A 17983-nucleotide genomic window follows, 5' to 3' on the forward strand; every position below is an offset into this window, starting at 1 on the left:
TCTGTCATTAATTACCCACCCTCATGTCGTTCAAACCGGTAAGACCTTCGTTCATCTTCGGAACACAAATTGTGTTCTTTTTGATAAAGAAAAAGCTTTCTGACCAACGCAACGACCACTTTCAAGGCCTAGAAAGGTATAAAGACATTGTTAAAATAGTCCATGTGACTACAGTGGTTCAACCTTAAGCTTATGAAGTGACGAGAATACTTTTTGTGCGCAAATAACGAGGCGGCGTTCTGCCGTAGAACCCGAAGCGCAGGACTGTGTCTACAATGTAAAAAGCGCAGGGAAGAGAATAAATTGTTATTTTTGTTTTGTTTTTGCACACAAAAAGTATTCTCATCGCTTTGTTAACTTAAGTTTGAACCACTAATGTCTTTACTCCTGGACCTTGAAAGTGGTTGTTGCCTTGTTGTTGAGGAGGGGTCAGAAAGCTTTCTGATTTAATCAAAAATATTAAATATTACAAATATTATTTATTTTTTCTTCAGAAAAAGATGACATTTTTGAGTCGCAAAGTGCAAAAGATCACCCACACAAAAGGAGAGTAACTGAGCCATGTTAGCTATAACAACACTTTATTTCAGTCAACAGGGGAGCTGTCTTTTTGCCCCGGCAGAAAACTGAGAACAGAATGGCAAATTGAAAAGCTGTTAAAAGTAAACCCACAGTAGTTCATTCAAGCGTTTATACTTGTCAGGATTGTTGATATTAGTAATGAAAACTCTAAACTGTTTGACACATGATATATTGAGTGAACAGTACATTTTGATTCCTATTTTCATGGCATCATTAGGCGTATAGATCATACATGAGAAGCCCATTACAACCTTTATCTGCGGTAATCCTGAAGCTACAATCAACATGTACTGGCAATACCATATGAATAACATCATGTCACTGCTGCAACATTAAGCTAATGTAAGTATCAGTGGCCACAATTTGAGTAACGTATACAGTAAGACCAACATATTGCTCTCATTTTAACCTAATGACAAGCAAATTAACCCGAACTATTTGGGACAATTCCCACAGCATTTTCCACAAAAATGTATACAAAAGAAACTGAAATGACTGAAAAGCAGTGCTAGTTCCATTTGAGACTGAGCTCACGAATCCAAGTGTCCACAACAATACAGTGCATTAAGGTGCTTCAGACAAAATCATTGAATTATTAAGCTTTAAACAACGTGTGGGTGTGCGCTTTCATTGATGATAAATTGCACACAGCTGAGAATTAGATGCACAGGTGTGCGTTGTGTGGGAAAAGATTAAATGCAATCTATTTTGATGCAAACAAAAAACAAATAAAGTGCCATATCTAATTGACTTGAAATGCTACATCAGTCAATATAAAAGTGCAGTGATCTGTTTCACAGATACTGTAGTGCAGCTCTAACAAAACAACACAGCAATCACATTTTGTACAGGCTTTCATTTTAAACACCATGTATTTGATGCAACATACCTGTGAGCTTAATTCATCATTTAGCCAAAATACTGACACAGACATAAACATATATTGACATATTATAAATATATAATACACAAATACAGTTACAGTTTTTCTCAGTCGCTTTGGTGCATTTCTCACATCACTATTTACATTTGCACAACAGTTAGTTCAACCTCCACAACATTTAGTCATTTGTGCACATCATAGTAGCAGTTTCTCATTCCTCCCAACAAATTGCAAATGCTTTTGGACATGCATCAGTTGCTTTCATACAACTCTCTGCTGTTTTATAACATTATCATTTGCTTATGTCATGTCAGTCAAAATTAACTACTGTATACTTGTGAATGCTGAATAGTCATTCCTCATTCCATATAAAACTAATAGTCCTCATTTCATTGCTTGAGTCATTACATACAAAAATGTTGAACTAGTTGTCAAAATCTGTCAAGCAAATTTTACACTATTTTTTTATTTATTTTTTTATGTCTCCTAAATTGAACAATTTCTCTCAGGTGAATCTCAGCTTTCACTGATGAGAAGGGGTGTGTGAAGCATTAGTTGCAACCAATGTTCACTTCCAATATGTACTGCAATATTGTTTCCAGTTGTGCACAGCTCTACCCAAAGGCAGTTTATGTTTGTTGTAAATAAGGGTGTCTTTTTTATTTTGCACAATGCTGTGAACATGAATATGCAGTAAAAATGTGAAACATACATATTCAGTGTCTTGTACTCACTGTTACCTCACTAAATACAGTAATGTGTAACTTTACTGTATTTTTCAAATGGCTGTGCAAATAGTATATAGTGCTGTCTTGAGCATTTTCAGGTAGTGTCACCAAGATCTGACTTTTTTGCATTGGAAAACATTTACAGAGTAAACTTTCACAATGAAAACATGACAAAGCCATTTGACTATCTTGCTCATAAACAATGGTGTCAGGACTTTTCATCTTGATGACACTGACACTTTCATTGACATGAATACTTGCTTTTGAGGAATGAGCTATCCATTTTGAGCAAGTGACACGCTTTTGCAGGTTATCAACTAGATTTTGAAGTTTGTACTAATTGTTTTGAGAACTGCATTAACTGTTGTGCAAATGTAAATAGTGATGTGAGAAATGCACCAAAGCGACTGAGAAAAACTGTAAATACATTTTTTTAGAAAACACATATATGAGGTCTGTATGAAAATGCCTGTAAACACTGCATAAAATGGCAAGGAAAAACGATCAGTTAAATTCTCAGAAATCACACAACAACATACAAAAATAAAGCTGTGAAAAAAAGTTAATCGGTCCCATTAAAGCATGCTAAGATGCTCTCTTGAAATTGTCCTGGCAGTGGATAGATAGATAGATAGATAGATAGATAGATAGATAGATAGATAGATAGAGATAGATAGATAGATAGATAGATAGATAGATAGATAGATAGATAGATAGATAGATAGATAGATAGATAGATAGATAGATAGATAGATAGATAGATAGATAGATAGATAGATAGATTTGTATGTATGTAGCATACTGTGAATGATAGCTAATGGCTCACTGGGAGGGCACCATGTTCTTAATAACAGGTTCTCTGTTGAGGTATGTGGCCCAATAAACCAAGTTAAAGCTGCCAAAAAGCACCGGGAAGATGATGCGGGACATACGGTCAATCTTGCTGACACTGTTGAAGGTCTTCTTTGCTTCTTTAACCACCGGTTGAGGTTTACTGGGCTCCGCTGTGGCGCTCTTAGAGACGGTGGGCAGAGCCGAGTCCTTCGCAATATGGGGTGCGTAGTTTGCCACAGCGACTGCATATGCGTTATTCTTTTTCATAACAGACACGTCCTTTTTCTGAAGTCAGAAGAAATTAGTTAACACATTGCTACATATTCAATAAATACAATTTTAAATTAACTCTTTCCCCGCCATTGACGGAAGTTTCTGTCTTTCCGTGTTTTCACTGTTATACGGTAGGGGGATGCAATGCAATGCATGTGTAAACTAACTAAATAAAACTATAATACATTTTTGTTTAAAATTTTGCTTTTTTATGAAACTTACCCACATTCAAGTGTTGATAAAAACAAAACAATATATATATATATATATATATATTTTTTTTTTATGTTGTAAATTAAAAGTAGAGGTTCGGTTCTTTCTTTTGATATATTGCATGTTCAGATATTCATACAACAAAATATTCTGGGGGCCATGACATTATTGTGAAAATTATAAAAAACGCTTGTGGTGGCTGGCAACATTTCTTTTTTAAAGAAAACACTGGCGGGGAAAGAATTAATCTGAAGTCGTTAATGTACAAAAAAAAGAGACGTAATTTTCAGACAATGTTCAATCAGGAAAAACGGTGAGATTAACTGTACTGAATTAACAGTATTGGTTTCCCTCATCTAAATAACACTCCTCTTCCCAATGACAATAATCAAAGCCACCAGATGCGCTCCACTCCAAAATCAAAGCAAGGTCTGTGTCGTCATGGTTACCTTATCACTGACAATGCTCTTTCCATCCCAGGCCCAGCCGCGCTTGGTGAAGTAGTTTACAGTGGCAAACTCGATGAGAGCTGAGAAAACAAACGCGTAGCACACAGCAATGAACCAGTCCATGGCTGTGGCGTAGGCCACCTTTGGTAAAGAGTTTCGAGCGCTGATACTCAGAGTGGTCATCGTTAGCACTGTAGTCACACCTGGAAAAGAAGAAAAAAATCTCAGGGATTGCTGTTTATAAAGATACCGCATTAGCACGGCATGCCTCTCTGCAGATAATTGCCAGCCTTTATGCCGTTCGCTCATTAGTGGAAGAGACAGCACAGATGTACACGTGTAATCACAAATGCCCTGGGCTAATGAAATTTTGTTCATTTCAGCAGTCAGTTATATGCCCCGAGTGGACCTCCTGTCCTCATTTTATATACATGGTCTTACTGAGCAATTGTAATTATTTTTTGCAGCCTCCGGGTATAAAACACTTTTTACTCTGAATAGTGTGAATCATCCCGTTACGGCGGAACGATTTGGGATTTTTTTTTATTGTGTACTCTATTCCCACTCTTTTTGACCCATTCAATATGAATATAAAAAATATATAATTTTTAAAAATATATTTATCTATATTTTATATATAATATATGATATATTTTATATAATTTATTTATTTCTACAGCTGTAAAACTTTCTCCAGTTAAACCATCGTGCTTTTATTTTGCCGTGTTTTCAAATAACTAAATCCAGTTGAATCATGGCAGCTTTGATTAATGAAATGATGATCAAATGATGGAGAAGATAATATAACCAGCATTTCAAAAAGCCAATTTAAGTCCCTGCCTGGATCACAGTAGTTGAGTGATGCTGAACAGTCCCAGTAAACTGTATCATATTGCGATAGTTTGCTACATCCCCTCACTCACAACCGAGCACTCAGAAAATCCAAGATGTAGAATTGTGGTGTTAAAATTGTGAATTCTGCAATTCATGAGTGTTTACCTAATTTAGATAATTCCTTTAGTGAATTGGGCACGAAAACAACCGAGCATATGTTATCAGCATTTCATTCTTAGTGAATTTTTCCCCCTGTGAGTCTGTGTTTAATTTAAATGTGTCTTTCGCATGCTATGGCTTCCTCCCACTGAATACATTCAGAAACACAATTTTATAGCTATCTGCATCTGCTTCATCCCTAGAGTTCAGACAGATATTGAAATTGCTAGAGAGAAAATAAAAACATTATACACACAACATCATCTCTACCCATGACTGCATCAATAATTTAATTGGAACAACAAAGCCAGCATGATAAATTCCACATTATGTTCTGATTACAATCTAATGCACACAACACATGCTCACCCACCAAAAACAGTGCGTGCAGGGACGGACTCTCGGTTGAGCCAAAAAGAGACTTGGGATAGGATGACGGTCATTATGCAAGGCAGGTACGTCTGGATCACAAAGTATCCAATCTTCCTCTTTAGATGGAAATGGGCAGTCATCACTGTATATTCACCTGTTACCGTAGAAGAGAAATATATTGTAAGAGATGGGAAGAGACTAGATGGATCCATGTGGTTTTGTGTCTGCCTGCGAACATCTTACCAGTACTGGACTTGATGGTTTCCTTGTCAACAGTCTGTCCCATTAGGTCATACTGGTTGAGTCTAGATCCATCCGGAGCTACTTCCACCGATAAGGTGGCATTGCGTGTCCAAACATACGTCACCTCTGTCAAAGTGTAAGCATCTAAGCACAGGAGAAATATATATTAAAATAAAACCCAAAGCACAGACACATTAAGCTCCATGGGAATGAAATGGATGTTTAACAATGTCACTCACAGCTGCCAAATTTCAGAGGACAGGAATGGAAATCCATTGGAAAGTCCTCAAGATGCATTGGGCATTCAGCTTGCACTGTCAACCTGCACAAATATACACACACACACACACATTACACAACAGTCACCCCTCAAAGTTATGTGTTGTTAATAGGGCTGTCAATTAAATACATTCAATTAGTATATAAAAATCATACACTGTATAAAAAGGAATTTTCCCACCATTAGAGCAATTCAAGCTTGAAATACTGTAAAATGAACACTACCATTCAAAAGTCTGAGGTCAGTAATATTTGTTTTTATTATTATTATTTGCAAGAAATGAACACTTATATTCAGCAAGGACCCATTAAATTGATCAAAGGTGTCAGTAATTACATTTATAATGTTACAGAATATTTCTATTTCAAATAAATGTTGTTCTTTTGAACTTTCTATTCATTTAAGAATCCTCAAAAAATTTCCTCCAAAATATTACGCAGATATTGATTGGATCATGTGACACTTCAGACTGTTGCAAATTCAGCTTTGCATAATAGGGATTAATTACATTTTAAATTATATTACAAAAGAAAACATATATTACAATATTATAATAATATTTCACAATATTGCTGATTTATTGTATTTTTAATCAAATCAATTCATAGTGAGCATAAGAGGCTACTTTCAAAAACAATTAAATATCCTACTGACCCCAAACTTTTGAACCGTAGTGTATAGCTGATTTTTGGTCTTGAGATGTGTTTTAATGATATGCATTTTAATGACATGCATTTAATGTAATGTCATTCAATTATTTATTCATATACCAAAATAATCTCTTTCAGTTATCTTGATTCGGGGGCTTTCTTTAGCAAATATTCATAAATGCAATTAATTGTAAAGGATTTGATGAATTAAAAAGCATATCAAGTAATCATTTTAATTGATAACTATAGTACATGTAGTAATCTATGGGCACCTCATGGTGTACAGTAGAGTGCCGTTCTCCATGATGCGCAGCAGTTTATTAGGCATGGTCATGTTGTGAGCCACAGATTTCTTGCCGTTGTGAAAGAAAGTGTCTGGGGTCCAGATTTTACTGGCCATCAGGTTGTTGAGACGCAGGATGTTCATCGGCCCGTGAAACTTTAGCCGCTCGTCTGTCCAGCGCTGACGGAAAAACACATCCACTGTGTATTCCTGAGAACAGAGAGTGACTTTTGAGAGAGAGGCTTTCGGAGATCAGAGTGCAATAGTGCAAGACATTCTTCACTGCTGATATGCATCAGGCAATACCTGACACAGAAAATGTGTTTTGATTCAAAGTCTAAATCCACTAGTCAAATGCTCGTGTTTAATTTTTTTATTTTTTTCAGTTCACTACTATGTTTTATTATAAAATATGCTATAAGAAAGCTGAATAGATTTTTTTTTTATACTTTTATGCATCAAGGATGCATGTAATTAATTCAAAGTTACAGTAAAGACATCAATAATGTTACAAAATTATTTCAATTTCAAAATAACTTATGTTGAACTTTCCATTTATCAAAGAATTAAAAAAAAGTCACATTTCCACAAAAATGTTAAGCAGAACTGTTTTAAACATTGATAATAATAAGAAATGTTTCATGAGCACATCATATTAGAATGATTTCAGAAGGATCATGTGACACTGAAGACTGGAGTAATGATGCAGTTAAATTACAGTTCGAAACATGATTAAACAGAAAGCAGTTTTAAATTGTAATAATTTTTCACATTAATACTGTTTTTACAGTATTTTTGACTAATACCGTAAATGCAGCCATGGTGAGCATAAGCTATTTCTAGATTTTAAATTCGATTTCACATATTCAGTGTGGTCTCAGACTTTGGATGTCACTGTAAATCTTTCAAAAACATCAAAAAAAAGTATAAAGTTAAGACTGAATGGACTTCCTCAGCAAGGGATAGTGACTTCAGTTCTCTCAATGTGATCATTGTCTGTGTATAATGTGTGTGTTTCATCTTCCTCTCTAGTACTACTAAGTGGCAAAGTGTCAGAAGAGCTTCACATCACTGCATTATATCCTAATCTCCCAGGCACAATGCTGCCATGCATCGACCCCCAGGGTGAAGGCGGGCATCCAGTTTCCATGGCAGCACAGAGACAGAAAAACACAATGTTATGTACGTAAAAGAAAATACTTATGCACTCGCACACTCATACAGGAAAGATAACATGGTATGACAGTACATGCTGTCACTGGAGCGCTGGAGCTCTGCAACACTCACAGAACCAATCTGTGATGCTTCGTTTCCTTTCGTTCTTCCATCATCTTTCACAAAGTCACAATCATACTGTAGATACAAACCTATTATGGGTCCATACTAAGTTAATTCCAGTACTGTTATAAAATCTAAAACCTTTATCTCAGGCAAAGTTTGAGGAAAGCTTGCCTGTCATTTGAAATTCTTGCTAACGTCTTGCAACATTACCCGCCATTATGCAGGAGTCCCGCAGAACTCCTCAAGCAAACAGACAATACTTGTCACTTTCCATTCTGTCATATCATAACCACACGGCCTGAAGGGAGTGGCACAGTAAGACTAATAAGAATATTTTATTTTATGCTTTTGTGTTCCTCCATAGTATATGTCTATTTTAAGGCATTATAATGTATGGAATTGTGGAACTCTAAAACTAAGGTCTGATCATTTGTAAAGATATTTAGGAAGTTGTCTGTCAGAACACACGATTTATGTCACACATACACTAGATATAAAACAGATATCAGTATCAATTACAGTAATATAATAAATTCTATAAAAATCACCATCATAGACTCGTTGAAAGAAATTAATACTTTAATTCGGCAAGGATGCTTTAAATTGACCAAAAGTGCAGTACACATTGATAATATTACAAAATATTTCTATTTCAAATAAATGCTGTTTTTGAGCTTTCTATTTAATGAATTCTGACACACAAAAATAATTACAGTTTTCACAAAAGCAGCACAACTGCTTTCAACATTATAATAATACATGTTTTTTGAGCCGCAAATTGGCACATTAGAATGATTTCTGAAGGATCATGTGACACTGAAGACTGGAGTAATGTTGCTGGAAATTCAGCTTTGCCATCACAGGAATAAATTACATTTTAAGATAAATTACAATAGAAAATTGTTTTTAAAAAATCACAGTATTGCAGATTTGAATGTATTTTTCATTGAATAAATGTAGTCTTGATAAGCATGAGAGATTTATTTCAAAAACTTTTTTTTTTAAAATCATACCGATCCCAAACTTTTGAATGGTAGCGTTAATTACATAGTGCAGTGTTGTTTCATATTATTTTCAAAATTATGCAAATCTCTGAATCTGACATTACTCAATAGGATATTAAATAGCTGTACTACAGTGATGACTGGGGAACTGTGGAGACATGCGATTCAAGCAATGTACTCGGGTAAATCATGATTTCCCAAGAGCACCCAGAAGAAAAAAACCTGACAGAAATACCTAGTGTGATGATCGTCCTGACATAATATGGTCTTTACGAACAGAGATTTCCCTACTACAGGATAGCGAGAGTATTCAGTGGGGTTTAGAAAACACTCAGCTGGACAGTAAAAGATGATAAATAAATAATGAATGAATGAAAACCCTCTTTCTTCCATCTGACCTTTTTTTCTCTATTCTAAAGAGAGCAGACAGTGTGAAGTGGGGAAAAGAGGAGTACTGAGAAAAGCTTTTAGCCAGCAGCAGGTACCAAATGCTATGAATAGACAACAGATGGAAAACAAGGAGTGGGGTAAGAACTGATAAAAAATGATTACCAAAAGGAAAATAACAAATATGTTTTATAAATACTATTTGATTCACACTATAAAAAATAAATAGAGAAGAGCAATGTCTTACCATGTCTGTATCTGATACTGGCCCAAGACTGGTCACATAGATATCAGTCTTCACCTCTGTCACTCGATCTATGTCACACAGCAAAAAGAAAGTTCAAATTACATTATCAACCAGGAACTCAATTTACAAACATTTTCATGACCTTATATGTCTCATGCGTTATATTCAAAGTTCACTAAAACCATAATAGCTTTGTATGAAGATTATCTGTTAACAACAACTTCAATTTCAGCCCGCTCTTCATATAAATATATTGTTTGGCTTTAGCAGATGAGTCATGTGGATTACTTTCATGATGGTGTTTTTTTTTTTAAGCTTGATAAATCGGCATTCACTTTAATGGTTGAAAAACAGAAAATCAGATATTCTGCCTAAGATCTCATTTGTGTTCCACAGATGAAGGAAACTAACTCAGTGCAAAAAGATGTACAATTTTCCATTTCTGAGCTAACTATCATACTTTAACTTATCATTAGTGGAACCGCAACACTTCATCCTGGCTCTTAGCTCGACTGCATGTCCACTGACCCCAGTGTATGCGTATGTGTGTGCTAGTCTCTGTAAATCTCAAAAGGAAACACTCACAAGAAATCTATTTGCCTCATGGTGGGCGTTGCTTGATCCAAGGTGTCTTTCATGTTGCCAAGCTCAGAGTGTACAAACAATGGCAAGGGTCACATAAATAACACTGACAGAATACACAAACAGGGTTTGCTGACTGACTGTCAAGTGGAGCTGAGATTGCTGGTTTTGTTTTCCTCTCCTTCAGTCAGTATTCTCAGGTCATCAACACCTCGTTATAATTAGTTTAACAACAGTGGTAAAATCAGGTCATAAACATTGAATCACTGAATCATGTTTCTTAACACATAAATAAATCCAGCTACTGATTTTTCCCACTATTGTGCTAAATCCATTGGACTGTATAAGTAACACAAGAGTTTTTATAAAAATGACTAAATAGAAAAAAACAATCACTGTCATGTGCATTTAATTGTAAAAAAAACAACAACTTTGCACAGGCTTATTGAACAACCTCATTTGAGACAGCTCTAATTCCATGCATCTAATTGTCTAATCAATCATCACACACTTTCTTACCTCCCAGACCAGGTCTCAGTCTGTTGTCGTAGCCATCGAGTAGCCGGTCCAAAATCCGCGTGAAGAGGGTTATGTTGTTTTTAAAGGCATCCGAGCCAGATACTTCTGCCTCAGAACTACACAAGATACATTTGACATCACAAAAGTCTGTTACATAAACATACTTGCACAGAGTTGCACATAGAGAAAGCTTTGCTCTTTTCCAATAAAGTTGTGAGATGATAATGACCATCTGGCAAAAGCACAAACATGGCAGCTGTACCAAAACACCTGAGACTTTAAGGAAACGTGTCTCTTGTCTCCGAATGGCCAATCTACTAACATAACCTTATTCCCTGTAGGTTCTTTTTTTTTTTGGGGGGGGGGGGGGGGGGGGGGGGGTAATTAATATTGTGAGCATAAGATTTTATGAACATACTGACTTTTTCTAAAAATGTGGAAATTGGCACACGGTCATAATTTAGCTGCAAACACTGACTAGTTATGAGTGAAAGAATCAATAGTATTTTTGAATAATGTCAATTAACGCAGAAAAATAAATTAAGGTAATATTTCAATAATTCAAATACTTAATACCTCAGGGTTAGAGTAAGACACTGACAACGCAAGTAAGTAGTGCTAGCATTCAGAAACATTTTGCTCCTATTTCTGTTAAAGCATTTTCATGAACTCTTACATAAAAATGGTATGCCGTTATCTAAACCGTCATTCTTGCGGTGGGACTACTGAACTATGCAAACAACTGTCTAGTTATTCATAAGAGATGTAATATTTGTACGTTATGCACCTGGTATGTCAGGTTAAGACAGCAGAAATATTTAGTTTAAACTGTTTCTGGCTGATTTTCAGCATTGAACGTTATATGAACATTTAAACAACAGGTAGTAGACAAATTTATGTTCTTCTCTACACCACCTTTCTGTTATTGGTGTCCTTGCACAAACATTGTGTGAAAGTTACCAGGTTTACATTGGCGGTACAACGCCATGACATAAAATTGGATATAAAAAGTTAGTGAGTGATTGTATCACACTAGTATTATGTTATGTATAATAAACTATGTGTATGTTAATGTATATTACCAACAGTCTTGTTTACTTCTGACCCTGTAGAGGCTAAGTGGTTTGGAGAGTGAATGGAAGGATGGAGTCTCGTTTACTTTTATTCCAAGTTGCCTTGATGATTTTAGCTTAGCTAACCTAACCCTGTTATCGAAATTACTATCTGTGGTAATCACCATGCTGTCCACTGAGATGAACTTTAACTTGGAACATTCCTTTCAATTATTAAATTGTGTATGTTTCACCCAATTAGTAGCCTATATGTGTATGACTTTTTGGGTGAAACTTTCTGTACTACTTTCTTCTGTGGAACATAAAATATATTTTTTTAGAAATGACTGTGTGTTTTATTTTTTATCCATACAATGGAAGTCAATGGTCACCAAAATTATTTGGTTACCAACGTTTCTCAAAAATGTATTCCTTTAGGCCTATGTTCAACAGAAAGAAATGTTGGTAACCAAACAATTTTGGTGACCATTGACTTCAATTGTATGGACGACGGGACATTTCTCAAAATATATTCTTCTATGTTCCACAAAGAAAGAAAAACTTACAGGGTTGGAACAACAAAAGGGTGAGTAAATAATTACCGAAATAAAAAAATTTGACTGAACTATCTCGCACTACTTATTTTTGTCTATTTCAAAACTTTAAGTATACTTTACTTTGGTTATATTTTAAACCGTGGCAATCATACCAATTAAGCTTTTTCTGTTCGCTTCTCTGAGATGAGTCTTTTGTTTTGCTTACCAGGAACGCCATAAAACCAGCAGAAACAGGTAGGTTAGAAATCCATTCGAATGACCCCATCGCTGATTCATTGTTGATATTTCCCTGCCAAAGAAGTTATTTCAGTCTAAAACATCAGTTAAAACGATTATATAACAAAGAATCAACACAAAACTTCCAGTGACGTTTATTTCCACTTGTAAGCTTTTTTCGTTTTAAAGTAACGTGGACACGCGCATCTTCAGAGCGCGCACTAATGTCAGTGAGCTGGAGCCGACAGCAAGGAGCGAGCCTCTGGGCTTCAAAAGTTTTACATCCTGAAACTATTGCTAAAATAACAGCCAGAATCACAGTGCTTCTACATTGTAACATAGATCAGTTAAAACGGTAAGAAGGACTGACTCTTTGGCTAAGTTTGGATGGTCACAGCTTTAGAAAACGAATCGATCTTTTACAAAACCAAGCAAAATATTTGTAAAATTCAGACAAATTACCTTCGTTTGACCAGTGCAGCTCCTTTTAGACAAAGAAATATGAAAAGTTGGAATCTCGTGCTCCTGTCTCATCCGTATTCACGGAAACTCCCAGGGCGCGCGCAAATGCATGTAGGCTAGACTGGCACTGTGAGAGTGCAGATTCGTGGAATATGACTTCTTCTGTGAATCCTTACGGAAACATGATCAAGAGGCGTCCCCTGGTCGCAAAGACACACAATCCTTCTGTATAGGCTGGTCATCAGAGTGCTAGATCTGCTTGTATGAGTCCATATAGGCGTAAGCCCGGCGAGCATCAAGTAGCCAAAAGACGCATGAGGGGACACCGGGTCCTAGAGCGAGCATAGCTCACACTTCTGTCCACTGGAGAGAGCATGGACATCATATGGATGACCACATCAATCACGTTTATTCTGTCAACTGTGTTGAATAATTCCAAACCTGTATTACTTTCTTTCCGAAGCATAAAATAAGTTATTTTGAGTGTTTATTTTGTCCCCCCCAATGGAAGTCAATAGTCACCAAAACTGTTTGGTTACCAATATTCTGCAAAATCAAAATCAAAAAATCAAAATCTTATACTCAAACTTCATATTCCTCTATATGTTATTCTTATATAGGTCTTATGTTTTAATTTATTATATTTTAAAATGTAAGTGATGCAAAGTTACATTTTCAGCATCATTGCTTCTGTCTTCAGTGTCAGATGATCCTTCAGAAATCATTCTAATATGCTGATTTGCGCCTCAAGAAACATTTCTTATCATTATCAGTCATATTTTTGTTTCGTAATCAGTGAGATGTGTTATTCACATTTGGTACTGAAAACAGTAAAATACTATGTGACTTATTTTATACATGTAGAGCACAGAGGTGCACAAAGTACACAACTTCCTTATTGAGTGAAAGTACAGAGACTACTGGTTAAATATTACTTGACCAAAAAAGATTTTAAGTAATTTCTGACTTAATTATAATTACACAAGTACTTGTTTTTAAAAGTACTTAAGTATCAAAAGTAAAAAGTAAATGTCAATGCATTGTTGTATTATTCTTGCATTGTTGTATGTAATACTTACAGTACCTTATGCCTCTGAATCTATGCCTGCCTACCTACCCTTATATCAATATCAAATATATTTCTAGAACACTCATTCATTGAATGTGAGATTGAATAAGTGCACTCAATAACCTCCACAATGGTTTCGGACACCCAAATGGCTGTTCCCTCAAATAGTCCCCTATTTAAAGTTTTTTGACTTTTAGTATGAATATGTTAGCCTTACGGTTATCTATAAGTTATGTATAGTTGTCGGTTATGTATAGTTAAAGTTATCTATAGTTTGTGTGCTCCAAAACAATGACAAAATTCGCATTTAGAAGACCAAACGCAACGTTAAAAATGAAAATCAGGTTGATGTCAGAATCCAACGCCAGATTGACATTAATCTCCAACGTTGGACAGACATTGTATTGGTTCACGTCAGGAACCAACATCAGTCGGTTTCTGACGTCAACCCGACTTTCATTTCCAACCAAAATGCAACCCCTGCAACCAAAATCATCCCCTGACTGACGTTACTACTTTATACTCAAGGACCTTGACAGAATTGTAGTGGAGTAAAAAGTAAGATATTTTTCTTTCAAATATAGTGAAGTTAAAGTAAAAAGTTTCCAGAAAAAAGAATACTCAAGTAAAGTGCAGATACTCAAAAGTGTACTTAATACAGTACTCTGTAGTAAATGTACTTTGTTACTGTCTACCTCTGATAGAGTTAATCATAATCTGATGTGTATCAATCCGAGTAGTGAAGAAGAAGTATGAGATTCATCTCTCATGTCTTTGTTCAATTCAACATAATCACTCTCAATTGCTTCATTTCTTAAGATAAGGTTGTAAAAAAAAAAAAAAAAACACTTCTTCTACCACAGCAGTTCACATGCAGTTGTGAAAAGGATAAAAACCAACATGCAACCAACTCCCAAGACAAACATTGAAAGTATTAATATAATGTGATATATAACTTTATCATAGCCAGATGTATTTTTTACATGTTTGTTTAAACACGAACAGCTTTATTTAACATTTATTTTTGTCTGTTGTCATGGATCTCCAGGAAGATACAATTTCAAGCTTATTTATGCTGACATTTGTTGACATTTTCTGACATTTAAGATTTGTGGTCGGAGGAGCAGTGCAGGTAGAATGTACAGAAAGCTAAAAACACTGACAAGGGCAGATAAGCAATATGTCAAGAAGACCCGGATAAAACAAATATGTACATACTACTTAAACGTGTCCACAAGAATGCGCACACACACTCTCTGGCTCACAGTCACACACACATCAGTGCTACAGTTAGTCCAAAATGCCGCCGCTAGAGTTCTTACGAGATCAAGAAAATATGATCATGTAACACCGATTTTATCATCACTGCATTGGTTACCTATAAAATTCCGTATTAATTACAAGGTATTGCTACTGACTTATAAAGCCCTAAACGGCTTAGCTCCAGTCTATTTAACGGATCTTCTATCGCCCTATAATCCATCGCGCTCTTTAAGATCACTAAATTCAAGGCTTTTGGTCATACCTAGGATATCCAGAACCACCAAAGGAGGGAGAGCATTTTCACATTTGGCTCCAAAACTCTGGAATAGTCTTCCTGATACTGTTCGTTGCTCAGACTCACTCTCTCAGTTTAAAACTAGATTAAAGTCGCATCTCTTCAGCCAGGCATTCATATAATCCTATAGTTCAAACTACAATCCGGCCTCTAGCTCATAAATGCCAGAGGAGAACTGGCCCCCGACTGAGCCTCGGTTCTCCCAAGGTTTTTTTTCTCCATTGGGTCACCTGATGGAGTTTTAGGACACCATTAGGTCACTTGATGGAGTTTTTCGGTTCCTTGCCACTGTTGCCTTTGGCTTGCTCAGTTGGGGATATTTTGGGGATATTTAATTTAATTTTATCAATCAATAAATTCCTCTTGAAACAAACTTTGTTGTATTATTTTAATTTAATACTGTGAAGCTGCTTTGATACAATCTGTATTGTGAAAAGCGCTATACAAATAAACTTGACTTGACTTGACTTGACATCATGTACATCAAGTCATTATAACAAAATACTTTGTGGGAGAAAATCACTCATTACTGAGAGAAATATATGCAATTTTGTCAGTTTTTCATAAAAATCTAGCTCATGAACAATTTTCTATAGTTCATGAGATTATCATCTGTCTAGATAGATAGATAGATAGATAGATAGATAGATAGATAGATAGATAGATAGATAGATAGATAGATAGATAGATAGATAGATAGATAGATAGATAGATAGATATGTAACATTTACTAAATCTCTTTTTTAATTCATAGGCTGCAATTTTTTATATTTTTTTATATGTCAGTTTGACACTTAAGATTCAAGCTTTTTTAATGCCTTTGATTGCAGGTGCAGATTGCATGAGTGAACCGGCGAAACCCAAGAAATTACAAGTGATATTATACTGCCTCCTGCTGTCATTGAAAGAAAGTGCTTCTGCGGGAATAGAATTAAACTAGAAATATAATTATTTTGTTAAACAGATAAGGTTGCTCTAAATAGGGGTTATTCAATAGATAATTTAAAATACATGCATTAAATAGATAAATAAATAAAGAGAAAAAAATACATTTATACAAAGTCACATTTTTATACCGAAGATACTTTGAAATAAATAAATAAATAAATAAATACTCTATATTGGTGTTTAAGTGTTTCATAGTTCATGTAGGCTATTGTCTATATTGTTTTATGTAAAAGTAATCTTAATAATCATATTTATTTTACTGATTATTGAAAAGCGATTCAGGTTCCAGAGGAGGGCAGGGAACAAGTATTCAAATATACACTTGAAGCAGCACAACTATCCCTCCAGCAAGTGTGATTTTGGCACACACTGAGAAACAATCGTTTGGACATTTGATCCTATATTTGTGCAGAACAGAAGTGTGTCTCTGATGCCTGCATGTGTAAGCAGAATGATGTCGTCAGCGCGGTCTCCATAGCAATACATCACACACTGTGTGAGACGTCTTCGCAGGAAGCTGACGTGATGAGTTTGTTATTTCCGAGCCATCTTGTTTATGTAGGCCTATGTGTCTGGGTCGGGCTCTGAGTCATCTGTCTGATTAAACCGATGTGTTAATAAAAACAGAATGATGAAATATGAGTAAAAGAAGAAAACAGCAATTAAGGGAATTTGGGGTGTGCGTATGTAGGCTATGTTTTATATTTATTTATTTCGTGTTAATTTCTATGTGTATTTTTTCCTGCACTTGCATAATAGCCTATTTATTAATTGATAATCACTTATGCTGCTATTAATCAGTGAAATTGGAATTTAATTTACAATAAACACAACTTCAAATAAACACTCCCTTTAATGTAGGCTAATTCTTTAAGATATCCAAGACATCCATAAATACACACACACACACACACACACACACACACACACACACACACACACACACACAAGCCCCTTTCACACCTATGTTTCACACAGAGATTCCGGAAAATACACGGATAATGTGTCCCAGGATTTTGTCCCGGGATCGTTGGATTTTGCGGAATCTGTGACACATCCCGTAAAGATCCTGTAAAGACACGTGACGTCAGGATGTGCACACACACACACACACACACACACACACACACACACACACACACACACACACACACACACACACACACACACACACACACACACACAGCACTTTAGAAATAAAGTTGGCTTTCTAACTTGGACTGTATGCATATCAGTGTGTGTGTGTGTGTGTGTGTGTGTGTGTGTGTGTGTGTGTGTATATGTTATATATGTGTTATGTTTCACAGCAGCTTCACAA

At 35.6% G+C, this 17983-nt stretch overlaps 1 protein-coding gene across 4 annotated transcripts; it reads right to left on the minus strand.

Moving 5' to 3' along the window:
- Positions 1-564: 564 nt before the first annotated feature.
- On the minus strand, positions 565-13417 carry gabra2a (gamma-aminobutyric acid type A receptor subunit alpha2a). 4 transcript variants are annotated; one of them, XM_082154711.1, is made up of 10 exons: positions 13091-13417; positions 12618-12723; positions 10804-10919; positions 9703-9770; positions 6773-6993; positions 5810-5892; positions 5571-5714; positions 5329-5481; positions 3963-4165; positions 565-3312 (listed from the first exon to the last, which is right to left on the minus strand). In XM_082154711.1, the coding sequence occupies exons 2-10, from the start codon at positions 12686-12688 to the stop codon at positions 3016-3018; spliced, it is 1356 nt and encodes a 451-aa protein (XP_082010837.1). In that variant the 5' UTR covers positions 12689-12723; positions 13091-13417; the 3' UTR covers positions 565-3015. The 4 variants fall into 4 exon arrangements, with proteins under 4 accessions (XP_082010837.1, XP_082010836.1, XP_082010838.1 ...); XM_082154710.1 differs by having other exon boundaries at positions 12618-12701; positions 13091-13416; XM_082154712.1 differs by lacking the exon at positions 12618-12723 and having other exon boundaries at positions 13091-13415.
- Between the last annotated feature and the right edge of the window lie 4566 nt (positions 13418-17983).

This window comes from Leuciscus leuciscus (genome assembly GCF_965113295.1).
Source record: "Leuciscus leuciscus genome assembly, chromosome: 22".
Lineage (NCBI taxonomy): Eukaryota > Metazoa > Chordata > Actinopteri > Cypriniformes > Leuciscidae > Leuciscus > Leuciscus leuciscus.

Excerpts from the sequence above, each read along its gene's own strand:
- gabra2a (XM_082154711.1), bottom strand. The coding sequence starts at position 12,688 with ATGAATCAGCGATGGGGTCATTCGAATGGATTTCTAACCTACCTGTTT. Across the intron at positions 9,771-10,803 it reads ACTGAGACCTGGTCTGGGAG|ATCGAGTGACAGAGGTGAAG; the intron begins GTAAGAAAGTGT and ends TGTGTGACATAG. Across the intron at positions 5,893-6,772 it reads ACTCTACTGTACACCATGAG|GTTGACAGTGCAAGCTGAAT; the intron begins GTGCCCATAGAT and ends ATATTTGTGCAG.